The sequence below is a fragment of the Alosa pseudoharengus genome, unplaced genomic scaffold (genome assembly GCF_046254945.1).
Source record: "Alosa pseudoharengus isolate Yale_2024_CS ecotype anadromous, Long Island Sound unplaced genomic scaffold, YU_APseudo_1.1 YU_APseudo_1.1_scf_14, whole genome shotgun sequence".
Taxonomy (NCBI): domain Eukaryota; kingdom Metazoa; phylum Chordata; class Actinopteri; order Clupeiformes; family Clupeidae; genus Alosa; species Alosa pseudoharengus.
Window position 1 is genome coordinate 9,284,454 of NW_027468609.1, and position 24,695 is coordinate 9,309,148.

Below are 24,695 nucleotides of genomic sequence, written 5' to 3' on the forward strand. Positions count from 1 at the left end.
TCCATTATGCACATAAGTCTTAAAAAAAGGTAGCATGGTGTAGTGGCTAAAGCTAAAAAACTGAACTATGCAGTGGCCAGAAAAGTTTTATTTTTGTCTACCATCCATCGTTATGCAGCAACCATGAATTGTTCGGGCGGGACTGTCTCTGCAATTGGTGTCAGCAAGTCACTTTGGATAAGAGTGTCAGAGAAAAACAAATACATGTATGTTTTAAAAAATATGGACTCTGTCTAAAATAAATTGATGGTGGATTTCTGCACATTCTGATAGTTATCATAATACAATTCCAATATCTGCAAATAAGCTCCACTCTTTGTTTGAAAGAGAGAGATTATTCAATATAGCAGCAAAAACACAAACAGACATTAACCCTTTTCCATTGTAGATGTAGGAGCATTTTTATGTGACAATTGTTATGTGTCTCAAATAGCAACTTGCGTTGCAACTTGCATAGACGTAGGCTATGGCGTTTGCTTTACAACTGGGTCTTCCAGACCGAGGTGCTTTTTATACTCCAACACATAGGCGGCGCTACCCATCTTAGCGGGCTTCTAAGCGCACAATAATGCCGAAGAAGATAGACACAAACAAGTGAAAATGGCGCGGTCTCTGAAAATTAGCAACGGAGTGTAGTCTCTTTCTTTGTGAAACTTCTCTTAGTAAGTCATAAAAGCAGCCCACACTAACTATTCTATGCAGATAGCTATTTGTTTATAATGCTAGTTAGTTTGTAGTGGGCTTACCACGATAAGGTTAACGTTCGTTAGCTACGTTTATCAGCGAGGATAACGTTAACGTTCGCTTTCTTACTGCGAATGTAAACAATGTCGTTTACAGATGTTTTATATTGGTCTGTACAGAAATAATGATGCAGATTTTATGTCTGTTTCAGGTGCCCAGTGCCCAAAAATGCCACTGTCCACTCAGTCTCAACCAGGAGATGAGCACTATGTCCTTGTTGCGACTCTGGATAACGTCAGAAATCTTTCCAACATCCTTAAAGCCATTACTTTTAAAGACCATGCCATTTTTAACGCCACTCAGAATGGATTGAAAGTGACTGTCGAGGACTCAAAGTGTTTGCAAGCAAATGCCTTCATACAGGTTTTATTGTTTCCTTTTTTATTTTCACATTTCCTAGTTGTCCTTGGGGAATATTAGCTGTTAGAGTCTGAGCTAATTTTAATCTCAACTGATCTTAATGACTTTGTTTGCAATTCAGGCTGACATCTTTCAGGAGTTTGTTATCAAAGAAGATTCTGTGGGATTTCAAATTAATCTTACAGTCCTTCTCGATTGCCTCACAATATTTGGAGGAAGCACAGTACCAGGTCATTTTTTAATATATTTCTTTATATTTGAAGATGGTTGTGGTGATATTGCGTTGTATGTTTAAGTCAGGCACTAGATGATAATTGGTGTGTATAGGGGATTTTGAGGTCACCTCTGGTTTGGGACAACTCTTTGAAAACAAACGTGTAGATGAATTTAAAAATGCCACCAAATATTCAGCCAGTCATTTTTCTTAGTTCCTAGTGATTTTGTTGTCACAGAGTGCAGCCCATAGACTGCGCTTTATGTCAAGAGGAAATGATAATACACTTTTAGCCTTGACATAATGGATGAACATGATTTTACTTTGTTCTGTGATGTTAAAGGCACACTGTGCAGGTTTTTTAGCTAAATATGCAAGTTTTTTCGCTTAATTTACCTTCATTTAACAGCTTCAGAGTCATTGGAATGGTTATATGACTTTTTTCGGGTTGAATGGTGGCCGTCTCGCTTCCCCCTAGCGCCTGTGAACGGAAAAAACACCCTTGTAACTGTGGGCCGGCGGGCCGACGGCCTCAGTGTCAGGAAGTATAACGAGTGTAACAAATTGCTTTACTGCATTCAAATACACATACACGCCAGGCACCGGCTAGAAAAAGGTAGCAATGGAGTTTTTCAGATATTCGTCATGACAAAGCCAGCGAACAAGAAGCAAAAACCGAGTAAAACAGTAAGGAAATTGCCAATACTGCATAGTTTACCTTTAACGTAGAAGGTATGCGACTTTGGTCTGTCATAAACATACTCAGATGCTTTTTTACAAGCCCATTTACAACCCTATAATTAGGCTTTGTGATTTTGATTTACTTCAGTTGTCCATGCATTTGTTTTCACAGAGTTGTCCAACTGAAAGTGGCCGCGATGTTATAGCGTCTTGCCTCAAACTAACCTTCAACTATGCTCTACTGTAATGTAGAATTCTACTAGTACGTTCTAAAGCCACTGTGTACCTCTCAATGCAGGATACATGAAAACTACACGCTAGTTGGATGGATTTTAGAGGGTTGTGACAAGAAATAAAATGTCACTCATTTTATGTCAATATCTTTCCTCTTAATAAAGGCGTCACAACAGCATTGCGCATGTGCTACAGTGGTTATGGATTTCCCCTCACACTCTTTCTTGAAGAGGGTGGGGTGGTGACCGTGTGTAAAATCAACACCCAGGAGCCTGAGGAACCAATAGACTTTGACTTCTGCAGCACAAATGTCACCAATAAGGTCATCTTACAGTCAGATAGCCTGAGAGAGGCCTTCTCTGAGCTGGACATGACAAGTGAGGTCCTTCAAATCACAATGTCTCCCTCTCAGCCATTTTTCAGGTAATGCAAGTTGTTTCTTTGGTACTCTATTTGTTTCCATTCACTTTGAGCTTTCAATGTTCCACTGTATATTGATTGGGGTTGTTGTCACTAAGGGGCAGGGACTAAAAATTAATTTAAAAGCATCTCTAACTGGAGTGATATGTTCAGCAAATAATAAATAATAGTAAGCTAGTAGCAAATGGTAAATAAAAGTTTACCCTTCCCAGTGAGAGGACCCAGGGCTAAAATCTGGTAGCCTGACGTAGTCATACTCAATTCTAGTCAGAATTTGAACTTCCCGACCTCAAACGTTGTGGGCGGGACTAAGTTCGGAATGGCACCCAGGCTAAAAATCTGGTAAGGTCTTAAACAAAATGTGTTAGATCACCATTAGTCATTAGTCTAGTGCACTTAGAACCTAGTCAGTCTTGGAAACGTGAACTGCTTTACATCTATAACTCACGCCATTGATTTGGCAGTCATGTGAGAGAAAGGCAGAACACTTGCAGGCTCTGAGTGATAAAGCATGGACATTCTGGTGATTGGCAGCATGCCAGCAATGGACAGGTACTTCTCCCAATTACATCTCTCAGGGGTGTGATTCTTCGTATAGATCAGATGAGTTTTTTTTAGAAGGGGGAGGGGGTCTGTCGGTCAGAGGCAGGCTATATTTCTGCATCACAGGCCATCGTTATAACAGGCCGCCGACGGGTTTTGTGCTTCACATCTTTCCGAATATCACGCCGCAAGTGTATTCCGTTTACTAGTGGATTTCATTGAAAGTGAAAGTAGACGGGTTGATCAGCTGCGTTCTGAAGAATGCTTGATTCAAGTTCAGTGTGTGTGGCGCACTAGTTTCTCAGCAGAAGCCATGAAACGGTAAAGGTCAACAAATTGATTTAAAAAGACATCATGTATGAAGCCCCCCCCCCTCCTCCTCGTTTTGGCTTTGCATCGGGTTCGCTGTCAGGATTTTCCGATAATGAATCTCGTGATGCTAATATTGAATTTTAATTTCTGCGCGTGTAAGCTGTGCTTGAAGTTACCTGTGACAGACTAGCCTAACCTTACATGTTTTCAAAGCCTGTCTACCTTAGGCCTACTACATTGTTTCGTTAACACCTTGTCATTTCGCCTTTGTCTAGCCGTTCACCTCCGTGAACCTTGCGCCCCTTGTCTAAAACATATTTCAGGATGCCATCTCACCATGAGAAAACGTAACGTTATGGTGACTGTGCGAGATCAAAGATTTGGCATAGCCTACTTAGTAAACGTCTTGCACATAATATTGAGCTGAATATTTAGTGGAAATAGCATACTGTAGCATTGTGCTGATAGATAAAAAGTTTCCAATTTAAAGGCGCAGTCAGCATTTGAACCCTAGCTCTCCATTTAGTGTGTGCGCTTGTAAAATTAGTGTTGTAGCCGCTTAGCCTACACAATCCTGGTGCAGTAGCTTAAAACAGAGCCTACCATTTATTATGACCGGTCATATAGGTTTAGTCAGATTTTTTTTTTCCCCCGCATGCCCAAATTTCCTTCAAGGATTCCCGGGACACTGAAAGACCGGGGTACACGAAACTTGGTGGGCATGTAACCCCACATGGATAGCATGGAACCGTCATTTTTCATTTTGATCTGTAGCCCCACACAGATCACAGGCAGACACACAAGCACACACACACACCCACACACATAACATAAACATAACACAAACAATCAAGAATTTCTCAGAATTATGAACAGGCAAGATGGAGGTGGGGTTGTATAAAATGAATTTTACATGTGAAATCTATGAACTAATCATGTTTTGGTACTTGTTGTCTAGCAGATACCAGACCTCAGACGCACCAAGTCACTACGGTATTATCTGTGCAAAGGGAAATTATTTTCTCAAAATCCATTCAATCATTTTCTTTTACTCTTGTTGCATACGTCTGGAATAGTGTATTATCAAAGTGAAATGGTTTATGGCAGATATCAATAGTGTGAGTTGCAAATGTACAGGAGTTCACATTTCAAAGACTGACTGGAAGTCGAAAATCGAAGACTAACGGTGACCAAAGAAAATTTTGTCTGATAGCATGACACCGGCGTGTTGTGCCTTCTGGTTTCTCCACCTACTGGTTTCCTTGCGCGTGCACAGGCTGTGGTCACACAGCTGCGTGCGTTGCGTTGCTGGAGACGCATCCCATTCACTTTACATGGGCTCACGTCATCCGTTGCCGAACTGAATTGTGGGTCCATTGCGTCGCGTTTCTCCCGCCGCTCGCGTTGAGAAGTTCAGCTGTTGCTGCACCGACAGACGGCACCGGCCAATCAAGCCAATCGACTGACAGCACCAACCAATCAAATTACGGTTATACTTCAAGTCATTTGCATAGCTACCGTCGGGAACACACACTGGCATGCTTGACGGAACGCAGCTGTGTGTAGGAGCCGTAACTCAGCAGCAGGAGTTGTCAGACATTCACAAACAAGTTGTTTTAGACGGATTTGAAGTCACTTTTCATATAGGCCTACGCCATGAGCACTACATTACAGCCACCCAGACAAAAGACGTGAAAAAATATATATTTTTGCAATCTAGCATTAAACTGGATTTGATCCTGCAATATCACAATTGATAACATATGACCCCTCACCTGCATGACCCCGTCTACTCAATGAGCGAACTCAATGAGCATCCCTTCTCGTTCGTACATGAGATTATCTATCCTACCATCAATTAATAACGTAGGCAACACCAGGCAACATGTTGTCCTGAGGTAGGCTATATGAAACAAGTGGAAGCCCAGCCCTTGATCTAAAACAACTGGTTACCTTGGGCTGCAACGGTCGTCAGTGCACAGTGTTAGTAGGCTATTATTCTATCTTCATGGTTGATCAACTAAAAATAAAAGATGTCTTGGGTGCTGACGTTATTATAGTAAATTCTACTGATTAAATGGTAAGAGAATAAATTATTTATATTTTAGCGCACCAGCCCGAGATGTCTTCAAGGATTGAATGAAGTGAGTTTGCAAAAATATGTAGCCTATTTATCAAATCAAGAAATCGAATGTCTGTGTCGGGGATCATTTGACTTTTGAAAACCATAGGCCTAGTAGTCGCTAGGACAAGGAGTTATAAGATAAGGGCAATGTAACCATTTGTGACCGCTAATGCAAGACAAAAGGTGCTACTTACGTGATTAATAGATAGCTGTTTGGAATTTGTTTCTGGGAGAATTGGAGTAGCTCAGTGAGAGAGAGAGCTTGATAGGTTGCTTATAGGTATGTTGTTTATTGCAGGATCGAATCCAGTGTAATGCTTTGCAAAAACTATATATTTTGTTTTCTGTCCGAGTGGCTGTACGTAGTGTAGTGCTCATGGCGTAGATATGAAATGCGACTTCAAATCCGGCTAAAAGAACTTGTTGAATGAAGAACTTGGGAATGTCTGACAACTCCTGCAGCTGTGGTAAACCAGAAGGCACACGACACCAGTATTGCTGAGGAAGAATAGCAGGCTTTGTTTTTGTGTTTATGTTTTTGTATGTATGCAATTTTTTGGCCTTTTACCCAGATGACAAAAATGTGACCACGTTTGATCAGATATAATCATAGTTTCTCTTTGTCATCTTAAAGACAATGCTGTAGAGATACTTTTGTATTTGTCTCCATTCCTCTAGGTTGTCCACATTTGGAAACTCTGGAAATGCACATTATGATTACCCCAAGGACTCAGACATGATGGAGCTCTTCCAGTGCACAAAAACACAGACCAACAGGTTAGCATAATAATAATGATTATTTAATTATTATTAGCATAGTAATTAAAGTAGAAAACAATAGAATGAGAGTCCTAATGATGCTGTTACATTTTTGTACGTTTTTATATGCCTGACTTAACCAGTTTTTCTTCAATAATGACAATATTTATTTGGGTGTTGCTTGTAGATATAAGATGTCCTTACTAAAGCCTTCAACAAAAGCATTGGCTCTGTCATGCAAGGTGTCTGTGCGGACAGATTCCCGTGGATTTCTGTCACTGCAGTACCTGGTTCGCAATGATGATGGGCAGATCTGCTTTGTGGAGTATTTCTGTTCACCAGATGAAGAAGTTGATGAAGAATGATATTGTAAAGGATTCATTATTTATTACACCAACATGCTCAGCTGCATTACATTGCTGAACTCATTAATGATTTTCTTGCTCTGATTGCATAGGTCTGTCAACAAGGTCAGAGTTTATGTCAGCGAAACTGTACAGAGGACATTATAAGGTGTATTGTATTTAATGTGTGTTTGAATAAAGAAAATGAAAAAAAGACTATTTGTTCAGACTGGTTTTAATTCATCGCAAAGATATACTCCAGTATGCATGGGGGCGCTGTCATTTTAGTTACTATTTCTACTGGGTTAATTTCCACCGATAGCCGTAGAATGAGTGAACCAAGATGTCGGCGCTCAAGAGAAAGCGTGGAGGAAAAGGTGGCGGAGCCAAAAATACGAAAAAAGTTAAATTTGCGGAAAATGGAGAATCCAAAACAAATGTTACTACAGACCAAGAACAGAATAATGAAATCAACATTCCAGCACCCGTTTCAATGGTGAGATATGGTCGTCGGCTCAACATAAACACAAGTAGTTAATGTTAGCTAACCAATGTTAGCCTAGTATGTGTGAAATGGTAGTTATGCCGTTCTTTTAAGCGATCTCTTTTCTAATGTATTTTTATCCATAGCCCTGTCGGTGTATGAAAAACGGCTGTCATCGGTGTACATTGTTTGAGATTGGGTGCATCAAATTAACTAGTTTATGAAGAGATGTTACCTTCATATTTTGCATGGTAGCGAGCTAACCATGGTCATAAATGTTTTTTCCACTTGACAGGGAAAATGGAAAAACAAAGAACGTGTTCTGGTCTTTTCTTCGAGAGGTATCAACTTCAGAACTAGACATTTAATGCAGGATCTAAGGACCATGATGCCTCATGCTAAAGCTGGTAGGTTTAGCTTAGCACGCTCATCCGTGTTTACTGTTTACCCTTAAGTTATATTACGAATGTTTGAATTGAATCCCCATTTGTAATAATTTCAGACACTAAAATGGATCGAAAAGACAAGCTGTTCGTTGTTAATGAGGTTGGACATATTTTGACACTTTCTGTAGTTTCATATTGTAGGTCCCAGATCGACAGATCCTAATGTTTGTCCTTTCCTTTAAGGTGTGCGAAATAAAGAACTGTAACAAGTGCATATATTTTGAGGCAAAGAAAAAGCAGGACCTCTACATGTGGTGAGTTTGTATCCTTGCAAATTATGCAGTTACCTTGAATTTCCCCTGGGGATCGATAAAGTATCTATCTACCTCTTTGTGATATTGGTAATAATATTAGATTTATAATGATGTGTATTTATTTCAGGATTGCTAATGTCCCCCATGGACCCTCAGCCAAATTTCTGGTTCAGAATGGTGAGTGTCTTTTAGAATCATATGCTTGCTAGGATTGGCAGAAAAGAGTATGTATTGACTCACCATCCCTCTCTCTCTCTCTTAAGTGCACACACTTGCAGAGCTCAAAATGACGGGTAACTGCCTTAAAGGATCCAGACCACTTCTTTCATTTGACCCTGTGAGTGTTCTCCCAGACTAAATATGTAGGGTTCAGAGCTGTTTGATATTATTGCGTATTCACTTTTTTTTCTCTTCTGTACAGCAATTTGACAGTGTTCCCCATTACTCTCTGCTGAAGGAGCTGTTCATCCAGGTTTGTTTGTTATTGATGTAAAACCTAATTTGTTAAGTATATTACTGATGTAAGTAGGGTGCTTACAAAGAGTCTTTTGCAGACATTTTCAACGCCTCAGTATCACCCAAAGAGCCAGCCATTTGTGGATCACGTCTTCACATTTACAATAGCAGACAACAGGATATGGTTCAGGAATTACCAGGTCAGTTGCGTGAATCTTTTCTTTAGTGTCACAATTATTTAATGGTGAATGATATTCATCATTCATGTTATGACTCAGTATTACTATTTTAGTGTTTTTTTTTGTTGCCACAAGTGCCATTGTCTGAAGGTTGTTTCATCCGCTGGTAGATCATTGAAGAGGATGCATCACTGGTGGAAATTGGGCCTCGCTTTGTGTTGAATCTCATCAAAATATTTCAAGGAAGCTTTGGTGGGCCTACACTCTATGAAAACCCACATTTCCAGTCCCCTAACATGGTAAGTCTCTTGATTTTGGTTAATCTTTTTATTGCAATACACACAAAAACTTAAAAAAAAAAAAAGAAACCCTTAGGTGAAATTGAATCAAATTTGGTTCCAAATAGAAATGAAATTGAAGTGATATTGATAGATGGGAGATGATCCAAGTTAGTGCTGGGCGGTATGACCAAAAATGTATATCACGGTATTTTTCAAAATTCTTACGGTTTCACGGTATATGACGGTATTTTTTTTCCATGCATAATCAGATGTTCACAGCATTTCCTACAGGATGGTCTATTTTACTGTCATGATGTAGAATAACTCCACACTAGTGGTAATGCAGTTTTGCATGGCCCCAGAAAATTATGCTGTTTACAAAGAGCCACTCATGATTCTAATGAAGAATCTACAAATCTTCAAATTGCATCTTGTATATCTTCAAATTGCATCTTGTATAAAACCAATACAAAAAGTAGTGCAACTTGCAATAATTATACTTTTTTGAAAATTATACAATTTAAAATAAAACCTCTCTGCTAATATGCTTACTCTGTCAAATAGGCCTATCAGAAACATGCCTTATTGTTATTGTGTGGTTTGCATGACGTTAGTCGTTAACTTTATGTGGATGTGTATGTCTTGTTAGCCTGCCATGAGCTTCGGTTCGGTTCGCTAGGCAAAACATTAACAAAAAAGTTCGTTTTGGTGCACTGATGACAGTCAGGATCATTTCTAACTAGCCAGCTAGTATTGCTCAGTTCATGTCTATAACATGCATTACTTGCTACCTGGATAATTTCAGCGAATATTCTTAAAGTGAGATTAATGATAAGATCATTAAATTCACTGTGTTCGGTGGGTTGCTAACTAACGACCTAATACCTACTAGCCAGCCAGCTAGTTACAGCTGTAGAATTCTGTGTATTCTGTGCAACACCCTTAAATAAACCCCTTACCTAAGGAGAAATTAAGCGTTAAGGGTCATACTTCAGGGGAAAAACTTAAGGTGTTTTGTGTTTACCCTCACTATGCCTCGCAGTCGCACCATGCGTGCGTGTGAAAAAAGTCCCGTCTGAAACAGTCGCGCGGCGCAGCGTTCCAAACGTTGTGTAATCAAATACACCGGTATGGCGGTATATTAAAAATTCATATCATAACGAAAATATACACCGGTATACGGTGTGAACCGGTATATCGCCCAGCACTAATCCAAGTTGTGATTCTAAATTTGGTTAATATATAGAATTACTGAGAATACGTCATAGGCCATTTTAATGGACAGTTACCATACTGAAAGTGATCATTAGAACAGTATAATGCAGTTTTTGAAACTACTGTTTGGGTGTAGCAATTCTTAAAGACACTAAGTGTGACAGAGACATGTTTAAGTGTTTTTTCTTTCCCGTAATTTTGCATGCAGCAAAGGCGAATGGTCCGCTTGGCTCTGGCTGCTAAACATCGGGAGCGCCAGCTTGTGCGGGAGATTCAGAAGGCCAAGAGGATGGAAACAAAAGAGGTCCTGAAGGAAGATGTGACGGACGATGTCTTTGACACCCCTGCGCCAGAGAAACCGGTGGAGATTGAGCTGGAGGCACCCCCTCCCAAGCCGCCGAAGAAAGGCAAACTCACAGAGCTTAGAAGGAAGACCAGACTGAAGCGCAAGGGTATACGTTAAAGTATATCTGTCAAAAAGAGACTGGTGTGTTTTCTTCACATTAAGTTGTTATAGATACTGGACATGTTAAAGAATCTGTTGATGCGGAACGAGATTTTATTTGAAATTTAAGGTAGATTGTCCTGTGTCCCAAGGGCCTCTGTATCTGCTGTGTCAAATTATCTCCCAAAACTGTTAAGTGTCCTTTATGGTTAAGTGGATGTATGCTATAAAGATATTTTCATCAACAGGTTCACAGTTTATGTTGGTTTTCATTATATTCAACTTATGACAAACATTTTTTTCATTTTATATATGACTGATATCCCAGGAAATATACATGAGTTTCCCGTTTACCAACAAAACTAGATGCGCGCGCAGCCGTGAGGCAGAAGACGCTTGGTGGCCGTCCACAACGTTATAAACTTAACCTAAATAGTCGGCTGCTGTAAGCTACAATCAGATTTTTTTGTATACCCCTGTTGTCTCAAAGATAATAACATCTCATTTCAGACTATATTTCAAAGTTTGACGTTCATTTGGATTATTAATATAACATCGTATTTTATCATTTTTGGCAAAGACATGCATTCCGTTAGGGATATTGAACATATTTAACATTCTCTAACCATCGTGATTTCGAATTGGTGCAGTTTTCAGCACAAAAACTCATTTTATTCTTTTGCTCTTTTGCATTGCTCTATGCTGTTCTATGGAGCTTTCTGCCTCTTGGTTGCGCACGCATGTTTTCGTGACGTTCCATAGAAATCCATGTATTAAACATCTTATGTTAAATCCATAGATAAAATCAGTTTGGAGTATAAAATGTTCTATCCACATCTTGAATGAGGACTGTACCTGGAGCACATGATGGCAATACCTGAATTCACTTTAGATATGCCCATCAGCTTACATCACATAAGAATATTTATGACATTTTTATATGCTGCTTTTCTATGGATGTCCTTTTTTATGTATTTATATCTGCCTTGATACAGACTACACAGACATTGAAGTCAGGAGACCAATAATTTCCCTACATTTCATTACATTACCTAACCCCTCACTGCTCCACGAGCACCGCTGTTGCAGGCAGCTCACTGCGTCAGGATTAGTGTGTGCTTCACCTCACTGTGTGTTCACTGTGTGCTGAGTGTGTTTAACTAATTCACGGATTGGGATAAATGCAGAGACCAAATTTCCCTCACGGGATCAAAAGAGTATATATGCTTATACTTATATATATACTTACTTTATAATGAACTTTGTATGAACAAATAGAACGCTGTCCCTTTAAGGAGAAAATTCACCGTGACGTCATTTGAATGCGCCTGACCGGTGTTGGTATTTGGCATTTGCTGGCCTCACGTTGAAAATTGTCAAGAATATTTATTTGACAGCCACAGCGCCTATATCACATAGAAGTTCCGTTTTTCGGTGTTCTGAAGGTTTTGTCTCTATATTAATCTCTAAGAGCTATATTAGGCTTAACTCAGAACTTGGCCAAGTACGTTAACGAGTGAGGTAGCCTACCGTCGACAGAGCCCATGCTGCCACTGGTTAGCCGACCTAGCTAACTTCAACGAAGGTTCATGTTTCTATATTACTTGTCTGACTCTAATTTCACGCTAAAATGAAGTGTCACTACGAAGTGCTTGGCGTTAAAAGGGACGCGACAGACGATGATTTGAAAAGGGCATACCGGAAACTAGCTTTGAAGTGGCATCCAGGTAAGAATTCACCAATAATGTTAACGTAGGGTCAAACATATCCGCCATCGGTGTATGAATGTGTAACGGAATGGGAGGCATTAATCAGTAAAGCGCTTTGAGTGCTCGGGGGAGGAGTAGAAAGGCGCTAAATGGCATTTACCATCAAAGATCAGATATTTTCGCATATGCTTTTTGATTGGGACTGTAATGTTAAACGTTCATTAAAAACATTTGACGCGTTCGTATTGACATTTTAACATGTAGGTAATGGCGTTTGCATTGTCTGATAAGATGTCTTGTTTTCACTATGATAAGCTATTCTCTGTACGCTGTGTATTCACTGTGTGTTTCAAATGGCAGACAAAAATTTGGACAACGCAGAGGATGCAGCGGAGCAGTTCAAGCTAATCCAGGCGGCCTATGACGTCCTCGGCGACCCGCAGGAGAAGGCCTGGTATGTTTATGTTTATGCTTCCTTTGTCCATAGAGACTTATGCCATCCATAAACATTACATTAACATTAAAATACAGTTTAAAGAAAAGTCATGCAGCCTAAATAATACTAATAAGGAATGCAAATCTTGATAATAGACAATAAACCATAACCATAATCATGGCCGGATTATCATAACCATGTAGCCTGGGTGCCATTCCGAGTCCCGCAACTGAGGTTGGGAAGTTCGGTCTGCCATTAGGCTTGTTTGAGATCGACTGACCTAGCGTTCATGGGCTTCGGAAAAACCTTTTTCCGAGTGAAAACATCATCATTCCGCGTCATTCACGTCACGTAATGTGTGAGTCAGGGAAACTGGGGCTAGAGTTGCCCAGTTAGGGGCTCGTCATCACTTTTGTCGTCACGTTGTAGTTCGTTTGAAGTCCATGTGGCCTTTCATGTCCAACAGGTTTAATGTGAACGTGGGAATTTGCCGTTTTTGTCACTTGAAAGCTGCATATCTTTCTTTCACAAGCGTCTTAAACTATATTTTAAGCAAATACAGTTGTTTATTTAGGATTAGTGAGTGTATGTTTTAACCTTTGTTGTGGCATCCGTATTTGTCACACATTCCGACGGCAAAGCACATGAACACTTGCTGTGGGAAAAACAAAGTAGCCACAGGGGCGGTCTGTCATTCCGAAGTGCCATGAATGCACATTGAGTCTGACTTGGTCTGGCTTTCTACGTAAACGTGATTTTCAGAGGCTAGCCGGGAGGAGCTACAACAGAGGGCAGCCAGAGCCAGTTTACGGAGAGCCGGATCACTCCCTATTAACTCCATTGTACCTGCAATCTGTTGCAGTTCCGCTAGGGGCGATCACGAATAAGTGCAAAAACAATGGGGGTCTTTGGTAACCTGACTCTCGCCAGATGAATTTCGTTCCGCCTAGCTCCACTCATTCATCTGGGATCAATCCATTGAAGTGTTGCTTCAGAAGGCTGGGCCTAATCAAAAAATGCTTGCATATGATTGGATAAGCCACTTGTCCGTCATCTATTGACGTGCTACTTCAACAACTCACATCGAAGCCAACCTGTGACGCTGATAACAGTCTCATGGTGCATTCAGAGCACCTCGGAATGACAAGGACCGCCCCCATGGCTACTTTGTTTTTCCGACAGCAAGTGTTCATGTGCTTTGCCATCGGAATGTGTGACAAACACAGATGCCACAACAAATGTTAAAACATACACTCACTAATTCTAAACAAACAACTGTATTTGCTTAAAATATAGTGTAAGATGCTCGTGAAATAAAGATATGCAGCTTTCAAGTGACAAAAATGGCAAATTCCCAAGTTCACATTGAAACTGTTGGACATGAAAGGCCACATGGACTACAAACGAACTACAACGTGACGACAAAAGTGATGACGAGCCCCTAACTGGGCAACTCTGTTAGCAAAATCTAGCCCCAGTTTCCGACCTCTGACTCACACATTAAGTGACGTGAATGACGCGGAATGATGATGTTTTCACTCGGAGAAAGGTTTTTCCGAAGCCCATGAACGCTAGGTCACAGTCGCTTCTACGCTATGTCACATCTATGAAACTCCCGCCCTGCGTCCTGATTGGCTCTACTATACAATCTCAATCTCGTGCTGAAATCACTCTCAACGGAAGAGGTCCCAGATGGATGTGAGTGAAGCTAGGCGGAGCTAAGCGGAACAAAATTCATCTGGCGAGAGTCAGGTTAAGTCTATGGAGCTAGACGGCTAAATTTGTCTCTTTCACCTGGTTGTCGTTGAAAAATCGAAGATTTGATTGTGGTTTCTGCAAGCTCACTATGGATTATAGGTCAAAAGTTGAATGAACGAGTACTTACGTCCTTTCGATTTCTTACAGGTTGGGTCGTTGTTGCCCACAACACACTAGCTTTCTGCTAATGAATGACGTCATTGACGCATTTGAAAGGCTTTTTAGAACAAATAAGTGACTCAAAAAATATAATACTCAGTGGTGTGTATTTTCTCTGTCTCCTCTTTCGCATGCAACATTCAAATTTCTGGGCAAAAAATTATATCCCGAGAAAAGTGGATTTGACGGGTACAGCTCCATAGACATCCATTAATTCCGCACTTATTCGTGAGCGCCCTCATGTGGAACCAGAACAGGAACTGCAACCAGTTCAGAAACCGGAAGTTTCCCGAGAGTGGCGTTTCTCCCCTTGACATTAGGCTTGTTCGACTTGAGGCAGATCTGTGCAGATCTGACTTGATGTGATGCATGCTGGGATGGACGCTGCATGCAAATGAGTGCATGCAGACAGAGTGTTTTCATCTATATTTCACATAATCTCAGATTAGAACATGTAAAATGTTTGTGAATTTCTAATAGACCTCTGAAGTTCACCTACAAAAAAGCTGCCATCTTTGACATCCGGTATCTGGCGATTTTTCCTATGGGAAAATAACATGGGGATTTTGAATAATCGCACCTGTTAAAGTCTCGTGGGGATGAAAAAGTATGAAATGCAGACGTTTTCCTGAACACACTTTTGTCCTCTGCCTTCGAGTGGATACTGTTATCTCCGGTAAGTGAAGGCGGCACACTTCGATTTTTGCTACCCCAGAGCTAACTTGCAATGCAATTTGCCATAGGTAGTTAGCTTCAATTAACAACCGGATCTCCTTATATGGGCAAAGATGGCCGTTTTGGATCTTTTTTGTAGGCGAACTTCAGAGGTCTATGACTGTTGGTAATGACAGAGTTGTTACAGGGCATATTTGTGAGGGTTATGGCAGAGTTAGGGAATGCATCTTTCCAGTTTTGCATTTATGGTTTAACTGGGGAACAATTTATGCAGCCTATATATTAATCAGACTTAAGATTGTTCTCCAACAAATACCCATCGTCATACCCATCAGTACCCATCTGAGTATGTCCTTCATGGGAGCTTTATCTGGGAGCTTTTCTCTATGACTGACATTTTCAGGGAGGGTGGTTGCTCTGCTGAGCACTACCACTAGAGGCAGCGACAAGACCAAATGAATTCCAAATCAGGACTCCTAAACCATCCTCCATCTCTGCCTCTATCTGCAGGTATGACAATCACCGGGAGGCTCTACTTAAAGGGGGAGTGGATGGAGACTACCAGGATGACAGTATTGACATCCTCCAGTACTTCACTGTCTCCTGTTATTCTGGTTATGGTGATGATGAAAAGGTGTTTATTATTTCCAAAAGATGCTTTTTTATTCCTCTTTTTAGTCAACTTTTAACGTATATGTACAGGGTATGTAAACTTCTGGTTTCAACTCTGTGTGTGTGTGTGTGTGTGCGTGTGTGCGCGCTCTATATGGTTATAGTGTAGTTGGCTGACACTTTTGTTTTTCAAAGCGACTTACAGTACATGAACACCACACTAGCCAAACAATGCTGAAAAAGTAGATGATGGATAGATAGATAGATAGATAGATAGATAGATATAGATACAGTAGATACTTTATTGATCCCCAAGGGGAAGTAGTAGTACTAATAACAATGTCAAATATCAACAATTAAAATAATGAGTTTTCATATCAACAAAAATCACAAACACACAAACCATATCTCTGTAAGAGACTTGAGTCTTAAAACACTTGAAAGTCCCAAAACTATCACAAGGACGCAGAACATTAGGCAACTCATTTCACCAACAAGGAATCACCGAGGGAATATGTTAGTTTCCTGTGTTTTCTAATCACAGGTGACCTCAAGCACAGGACACCCTGTCCTTTGCGAGTTTAATTTGGGTTGGTGAAATCCATGACATTTTTAGAATATATGTATTAAATCAGGGGTGGGCAAACTGCGGCCCGCGGGCCAGATCCTGCCCGCCAAGCAGTTTAATCTGGCCCGCCGAGCATTTAATTAGGTTATCAGGCTGCTCGCTATTTTTTTCCTGCGATAGAGACGACGTTGGTTAGCTTTACTGCAAACTGCTTTTCACTCTTCTTAGACAACGTTTACAGTGTCGATGTCAAAACATCATGTTACATTGCAGCAGATCTAACTTGAACGCCAGCCAATTTTCAAAAACCCAATGTGGCCTTTGAGCCAAAAAGTTTGCCCACCCCTGCTGCTTGAAAAGGATTATTTGACTCAAGAATGGTAAGCCAGGTCAAGGATTATCGTTTAGAATGGTCAATTTTTTAATTATTGCAGTGTTGTGGCAACACTCAACATGAGACACTAGAGAGCAGTAAAACACTTAAGTCAACTCCATTTTATATCAATGTCATTATTTGATTCAGGTTGATTCAGAAACATTATTATTTGTGTTTGTTTGTTTGTTTTGTTTGTTTGTTTGTTTGTTCATTCATTATTACTTACATTTTTGTGAATGTTTTTATTAAATTGCCATCGTCTTTGCAAACAGCAGAGTATATAGCCTTATATCACACACTGTTGTTGTCCACTGCCCCCAGGGATTCTATACGGTTTACAGAACACTGTTTGAATCCATCGTAAGGGAAGAAGAGGATGAGGAGGACGAGGAGTTTCCATCATTCGGTGACTCCGAGAGTGATTTTGATACGGTAAGCCATTGAATCCCTTTGAATCCCCAGTCAAAAACAGCCCTTAAGAAATAATCATAACTTTGCACTGACTACGTTGAGCTCTAAGCTCCCTGTATTTATTCCTCACACTGATTCCATTAGAGGATGGTAATGTAAGTGCCCCAACTGTCCCTCCACTCCAATTGCCACACACACTCTGCTGTGGTCCAAGTGGTCTGTGTAAACAGAAGAAGCACTATTTGTCTCCTTCGGCTGGGGCTTTTGCTCCCACTAGCTTTTTTGGACCAAAACAACCATGTCTCTTAGGGTTTAAAATTTGCATTTGTATGCAGCACAAATCCAAGTGGTCGATTCAGTTCAGCTCTGATAGAGAGCTAATGGAAGTTCAAACTGCTGTTCTGTTCACTAATGGACTTTATGCACAGAAGGCTCGTTAGGCGGCTCATGTATTTTCGGTACAGCGTCAGCTGTGTTGTAACGGCATCTTCTGTTATAGTTTGTCCAATAATAACAATTTGAACACGCACACAAATCCTTTTACCTTGCTCCAGCAGAAGCAAATAAGCTACCTGCAGAGTCTTCGTGCATAAGGTCTATTTGAACATATCTACTCTAGATCCGTTGGACAAGGAGAGGAGCCATGGTAATCATGACAAGTAGATCATGTTTTTTTTTTTCATTCAGAAGGCAAACAGCTAGGTGTACGGTATACCCAGAAATGGCTCACTTTCTCTCTCTTTCTCTTTATCTCCCTCTCTCTCCCTCCCTTCTATCAGGTTGTACATTTGTTCTATGCTCACTGGCAGAGTTTCTGCACACGCAAGAACTTTGCTTGGAAGGAGGAGTACGACACGCGGCAGGCCTCCAACCGCTGGGAGAAGCGTGCCATGGAGAAGGAGAACAAAAAGGTGCGCGACAAAGCCCGCAAAGAGCGCAACGAGATGGTGCGGCAGCTGGTGGCCTTTGTGCGCAAGCGGGACAAGCGGGTGCAGGCGCACAAGAAGCTGGTGGAGGAGCAGAACGCAGCCAAGGCTAAGAAGGTGGAGGAGCTCCGCCGCAAGCAGAAGCTCAGCCAGGCCAAGTACGTGGTCTACACAGGGACCCGCGCTGTCCACTAGCCCCGTCGTGTTTCTGGACGTGATGAGATCAGACTGGAGGTGGAATGTCAATGAAGCAGCAGAGCCTAGGGATCAGTATGAGTATAAGTATATATACTCTTTTGATCCCGTGAGGGAAATTTGGTCTCTGCATTTATCCCAATCCGTGAATTAGTGATACACACTCGGCACACAGTGAACACACAGTGAGGTGAAGCACACACTAATCCCGGCGCAGTGAGCTGCCTGCAACAACAGCGGCGCTCGGGGAGCAGTGAAGGGTTAGGTGCCTTGCTCAAGGGCACTTCAGCCGTGGCCTACTGGTCGGGGTGCGAACCGGCAACCCTCCGGTTACAAGTTCGAAGCGCTAACGAGTAGGCCGCGGCTGCCCCCTCAGAACAGTGACCGGGGAGAGCTTGAGCTAATCAGTGTGTGCAATCATGTGCCTGGAGGAAGGTGTCCACACGTGGAATTAAGAACAGAGTAGTGGAACACTTCTCTTGAAGCACTGGCCATCTCAAGGAGGTGCAACATATTCAAGTGAAGGTGCCAAGTAATGACATGCTGTCACTTCATACATTTGCCATTATTTTGCCAATCCACTGCTATGTTAAAAAGACTCGTCTTTGCCTCTAAATTGTTGTAGTCATGTTTTGATTGAGTGGTTATCTATAGATGTGGGATATCCCATTTCTCAAAATATGTATTCTAGATATTTTTTGAGACTGAGGTCAACCTGATGGTATTATATTATTGACATGGTCAACTGAGAAGCACCTGTTGACATTTACCAGTATTTTGTGAGCATTGCCTTTGCTTACCATTGATGGTGTGGTTTGTTTCAGTTGCTTTTTCTTTGGAGAAAGAGCCTAATCATTTTGGCTGTGGATGTTCTATGTGCAGGCTAGCAGAGGACTACAAAGAGCAGAGCTGGGCCGCCATGTCAGAGCTGGAGAAAGAGCTCCAGCAAATGGAGGCGCAGTATGGTCAGGAGTTTGGAGACACGTCCGAGAGTGAGGACGAGGAGGTGGAGGCAGAGGTGCTCAATGGAGGCGGAGGTCAGTCTTCTGCTGAATGCACATGTTAATTTATTCATCCACACACCCACACTGCCTGTGCAGTTCGCTGCCCTTACAATATGATGATTTCACAACAAACACGTGTTGACCAACCTACCATTTTAACATGTTCTTATGTGTAATTCATTTCCATTCAGAATCTCTTTCAAACAGGTTTGGTCATAAGGTCCAAAATGATCAGTTTTGAAATGAGCTTTATTTGTACTTTAATAAATTATGTTGGAGGAATATGAAATAAAAAATAAAAAATTGTATTCGTACACGGCTTGGTGAAGGGTCATGTTATCAATGGAATTGTGTGGGAAATTACTTTGGGTTAGACCTGATCAGTACAGTTGCCTACAATAGAATATGCAAGACTTATGGGACTGTCATGTCTACTTATAGTTTATGTCCTTTCTTTTGTAGATGCTGTCCAGATAGAGGAAATGGACGATTTTGATGACTGCTTATATTGTCCAGCCTGCGATAAATCTTTCAAATCAGATAAAGCGTGAGTAATATATTCAGTCACTCCTGAGGCAAAGAAAATTGCCATCATATAACCATGAGCAGGGTAATGAAAGAGGATGTCCCATCACTCAAAAGCCTTCATGTGAATCCTGTTCTCTACAGTGTCTCTGTGAAGATGGCTCAGATGTGTCCAACCACATCATCATGCTCTTCATGACCCCTCTTCAGTAAAATTGGGCTGCATTTGGATATTCTATCCTATTATCTTATTCTATCCACTTTCCCTTGGCCTCAATAGAAAACATTATGAGGTTAAGGAAAGATATGAAGATAAAGGGAAGCCGACTCTACGTACACTAGGCTATGTAATTATGGGAAGGCGGGTGTTATTGACCTGTTGTTTTTACCTGTCATTAGGAATTGTGGGGCGTTACAATCACCTTACCTTTTGTAACGGATGCTTCATTGTACCATAATATGCTAAAAGAGATTTGAAAAGAAGCGTTAAAGCACCTTTCCTAAGTATTTAGAGACCCTGAACAGCTCTTATTCACTCCGATAGGAATCTTCCTAAACAAAAAGACTATCCGACTGCAGCCTTTGTCAGATTTTAAATTTGTCATTTGTCAATTTTTTTCATACTTGTAAGACTTTATGTCTAATTGTCTTGATCTATGCAATGTTTCATTTATTGGACTCCTCTCTAAGCACACTACCTTGCTCACCGGCAGGATGAAAAACCATGAAAAGTCTAAGAAACACAGAGAGATGGTGGCGTTGCTAAGGCAACAGCTTGAGGAGGAGGATGAGTCTCTGACCGCAAACTCTGGGGAGAGAGGAGGAAAAGAGGGGGAGAATGAGGAGGAGGAGGAGGAGGAGATGGAGGACATTCCCCGGCAGAAGTAAGGGAGCTTTGCTTTGGGCTGGTGCCATTCTCACAACACAGAGATGCCTTCATTCTTAACCCTACATCAGCATAATGTGTACTTTAACCGTAATTGTTTTGCAAACATGCAGGCTGTCCAAGAAGCAGAAGAAGAAAAAGAGACAGCAGAAAATGTCCCAGGTGAGTTCTGACAAAAAAAGCTGAAGTGATGTGCAAGGAATCATCATGTTTGTCAGTAAATGACTTTAGTAAACAATTCTCATGTTGTCATTACTCATCTTCTAGTTTGCCCACCTCTATTCTCTACCATCTTTCCCTTTTTTTCTTTTTGTATTGCAACCTCTTCCGTCATCCTCCCTTTCCTTTAGCAACCTGTTGAAGAACCAGAGAAGGCCCCCAGTCCGCCCCCAGAGTGTAGCTCTGAAGAGCCGTCAGCAGAACAGCCGTCAGCAGAACAGCCATCAGCAGCACATCCACCAGCTGCACAGCCTGGTGCTGCTGAGGACGCTCCTCCACCGTGTGAGGACCATTCAGAGGAAATGAGCCCAGAGGGGCTTGAGGCCACAAACAATAAAAGGTGTGCTGTGCTGTGCTGTGGGACTCATTTACACTGGTAGCTTTTAGATTGTGCTTCTTAAAATGTAACCTGCTGCTCTTGTCAAGCAGTGATTTAAGGTATAAAATAAAAGACTTATGTTCCTGTGTATTCTATACTGAAAACAGCATTTCAGGACCAAATCCATAGAGTGTACAGGAATAACACTGGTTTTTCACAGATTTCTATAGAGACCCTTAAAGGATAGGGTGAGCTTGTTTTTGACCTATATTTGCACTCCCTCTTAAAGGCAGCAGTATGGTGAGGGAATGCAAAACTATTGAGGGAGCACAAAGATATTACAAGGGAACACAAATGTACCTCAAAGCAGTGGGGGAATTATGTCAGTCATTAAATAAATACTTGAAGTTCGGCAAAACATAGTGACCTCTGGTGCTCATATAGTTGATGTAGATATGATGAGGAGAAGGTTTTTTATTTTCAATTCGACACTTGAAGCATTACAATCTAACTTCTGCACTGTCTGCATTTGTAGTCCACTTATGCATACACTGGAATGAACCATGGAAATGAACTGGTCTTCAGTGTACAGGGAAGACGGAAATGGGAAACTCATCCTGTGGTGACCACCATTTCACTAGCTTTTCTGTTTCTGTGTTCGTTTTGCCAGCTCAATGAAAACCAAGGCAAAGAAAGGAAAGGACTCCAAGAAGGGCAGCAAGTCTCAAGGGACTCAGGAGGCAGCCCCTGAGGTATACAACACTCTCCAACACCTATTTGCAAGGATTAAAGTTCTCCGTCGTACGACGGATTTCCGTCTATTTGATTTTAGAAATGTCATATTTGAGATCGATGCAGATCCGATAATAGGAAGGGGGGGGGGGGCTACTATCACCTTTGCTTTTCCTTTTTTAAGGCAACTACAAATATTAGGTCCGATGAATGAATTAATGTGTGTGATGGTAAATGTTTAAAGACCTAATAGTGTTCTTGAGAACTTTCTGTGTCTCAATCAGTGACCGCTCAAGAAGATGGCCTACGTCAGCCATGAGTTTGGCTTTGTTTATGTTGTAGCTATACGCTTGTCTCGGGTGTTTGCTTAAAAAAAAGAACACGTATGGAGGACTATAACGGTCTAAAAGTTGGATTATAGTGACCCAATCGAGACCGCTGATGAGGTTGGCCAATCCGTTTAACTTTTTTGGATATGATATTGTGAGCGCTCTGTGCGAATTCGGAGAAGAAGCGTAGGCTGTGTCAGAGGCACAGGAGATATTTTGAAAGTGAGGGGGACCAAATTGTGAACACAAACCCATAATGAGATCAGATTTCCAGATATCGGAATGCCACCTCTGACCCACTTTCGACCATCATATTTTAAAATTTAAACCATTGATTGTTTTCAAAATATTTTTTGATAAAAATGGTGAAAACTGTGAGATGAGCACAACGCCAGATCTGCCCTCAGACCAGCTTCTTGCTATGTGCAATTCTACTTTTATTTATTTTTTTTAGATTTATTTCACACTACTTGGGCCAATGGTAGAATACTGGTCACTACTAAGTATAAGTATATATATTTTTTGATCCCGTGAGGGACATTTGGTCTCTGCATTTAACCCAATCGGTGAATTAGTGAAACACACTCAGCACACAGTAAACACAGTGAGGTGAAGCACACACTAATCCCGGCGCAGTGAGCTGCCTGCTTCAAAGGTGGTGTTCGGGGAGCAGTGAGGGGTTAGGTGCCTTGCTCAAGGGCACTTCAGGCGCGGCCCACTGGTCGGGGCTCAAACCGGCAACACTCCGGTTACAAGTGCTAACCAATGGGCCACGGCTGCCCTAAATGGTACTTGGGCCAATGGTAGAAAAAAGCAACATATGATGATATTTTATGAAGCCATGAATGAATCATCATGCCTATGATACAAACATAGACTACATGATCAAATAGCCTAGTTACAAAAGAGATTATCCCTCTGTTTGGTGGAATGTTGTGTTATTTCCATAGGCGTCATGTACAGTTGTTTGTGTCGTCTATGTATGTTCCTTAAATCTGTTTTGTCTGTTCTATGATCTAGGAGCTGAACCTTCGTTGTGTGACCTGTCAGTTTGAGTTCTCATCCAGGAACAAATTGTTCGACCACTTGAAGACGACAGGACACGCCAGTGCACTCTCCTCTGATGCCAGTACAGCAGGCAAGAGCAGGAAAGAGAAGAGGAAAAACAGATAGCTATGGCTACATTGACTCGGACTAAATACTTTTTCAGTTATGAACACTACCCCCCCCCCCCCTTTTTTTTTTGTGGGAGTGGCTCTATGAGTCATGTGAATGATGGCTACCAAACTTGTTTTAAATTAAAAGTGACTGAAATGGTCAGGATTTTATTTCCATGTGCATACGGTACTACAATCAGTCCTTTTTACACAGGTTCAACATTATCAGCAAGGACATCACAGTCTTTGTAGCAAAACATTTATGAAACCATAGCGTAATAGTCCGGTTGACAGCCCATAGAGCCCCATTGTGGACCCGGAAATGTTGAGTACACCAAAATTGTATGATGGAAATATATAGTATGGGTTCCCAGCATGCAGAAACTGCCGGATGCTAATTTGCATATGTTGGGCAATTTGTGTAATTGGGCTAATTAGCATAATCGCCTATATTGATCATATTGTAAGAGATGCTTGGCCAAAATGGACAATGTTAGTGTGTTTTTAGGGGTTACTGGAGATGCTGAGTCCATATCTGACATTTTCAAGATTCAAAATCACTGGTTGAAGCCTGGAAATATTGAAAACAAAGTAGCATAGTTGGCTAGCTTATCATAGTCTACTGATTGGACTGTTCAGTTTCCTCATGTGTGTTTAAGGTAATACTGTTCTCTTTGGGACAAGCCCTTTTGGGAAGTATTGAGATGATCATTCAACTTAATTCAATTAAAGGTCGGGAGCAGGGACATAGGCACAGAACATAGCACACGCTAGGGAAGAACACTCGCACCTTACACACATAGGGTTGGACGCAGCCACACCATACAGGCACAAGCACACACAATAACAACCCCAAAGTTCTCCCAGAATCCTCAGCGCAAAACATTGTGGGAATGTCCAGCACAGTCCAGCACACTGACGTTACACAGCTCCCCCAACAAGCCATTGCCATCCCCAAGCCGCGGAGCTGTCCTTCGCTGCTCCTGGCCGCTCCACTCCGCCACGGTCGCGCCACTCCGCCACGGTCGCGCCAAGGCCTCGACCTTCTCTCTGGCTCGTGCCATCGGGATCTCACACAACAAACTTTTTTTTCCCCTTATTTTTCTAAAGAGCGCCGGCGAACAGGCCAACTCGAACAGGCGCCCGCACAGCATGGTGCCACCCACACGCACAGCATGGTGCCACCCACACGCACAGCATGGT

General features: G+C 41.6%; 3 protein-coding genes across 3 annotated transcripts; all 3 read left to right on the forward strand.

Moving 5' to 3' along the window:
• Positions 1-577: 577 nt before the first annotated feature.
• On the forward strand, positions 578-6,952 carry rad1 (RAD1 homolog (S. pombe)). The gene is made up of 6 exons (XM_076283759.1): positions 578-662; positions 896-1,107; positions 1,226-1,334; positions 2,398-2,656; positions 6,312-6,410; positions 6,580-6,952. Exons 2-6 carry the CDS (start codon positions 913-915, stop codon positions 6,755-6,757), a joined length of 840 nt encoding a protein of 279 aa, XP_076139874.1. The 5' UTR covers positions 578-662; positions 896-912; the 3' UTR covers positions 6,758-6,952.
• Positions 6,953-7,063: 111 nt separating this feature from the next.
• Positions 7,064-10,746, forward strand: bxdc2 (brix domain containing 2). The gene is made up of 10 exons (XM_076283758.1): positions 7,064-7,232; positions 7,516-7,627; positions 7,723-7,766; positions 7,850-7,920; positions 8,048-8,097; positions 8,184-8,257; positions 8,342-8,392; positions 8,475-8,576; positions 8,726-8,854; positions 10,260-10,746. The coding sequence occupies exons 1-10, from the start codon at positions 7,080-7,082 to the stop codon at positions 10,512-10,514; spliced, it is 1,041 nt and encodes a 346-aa protein (XP_076139873.1). The 5' UTR covers positions 7,064-7,079; the 3' UTR covers positions 10,515-10,746.
• Positions 10,747-11,834: 1,088 nt separating this feature from the next.
• dnajc21 (DnaJ heat shock protein family (Hsp40) member C21) lies at positions 11,835-23,655 on the forward strand. Its single transcript, XM_076283762.1, has 12 exons — positions 11,835-12,223; positions 12,566-12,659; positions 15,744-15,867; positions 17,111-17,221; positions 17,980-18,284; positions 19,204-19,358; positions 19,788-19,872; positions 20,564-20,734; positions 20,850-20,898; positions 21,087-21,295; positions 21,945-22,026; positions 23,356-23,655. Exons 1-12 carry the CDS (start codon positions 12,127-12,129, stop codon positions 23,506-23,508), a joined length of 1,635 nt encoding a protein of 544 aa, XP_076139877.1. The 5' UTR covers positions 11,835-12,126; the 3' UTR covers positions 23,509-23,655.
• Positions 23,656-24,695: the final 1,040 nt, after the last annotated feature.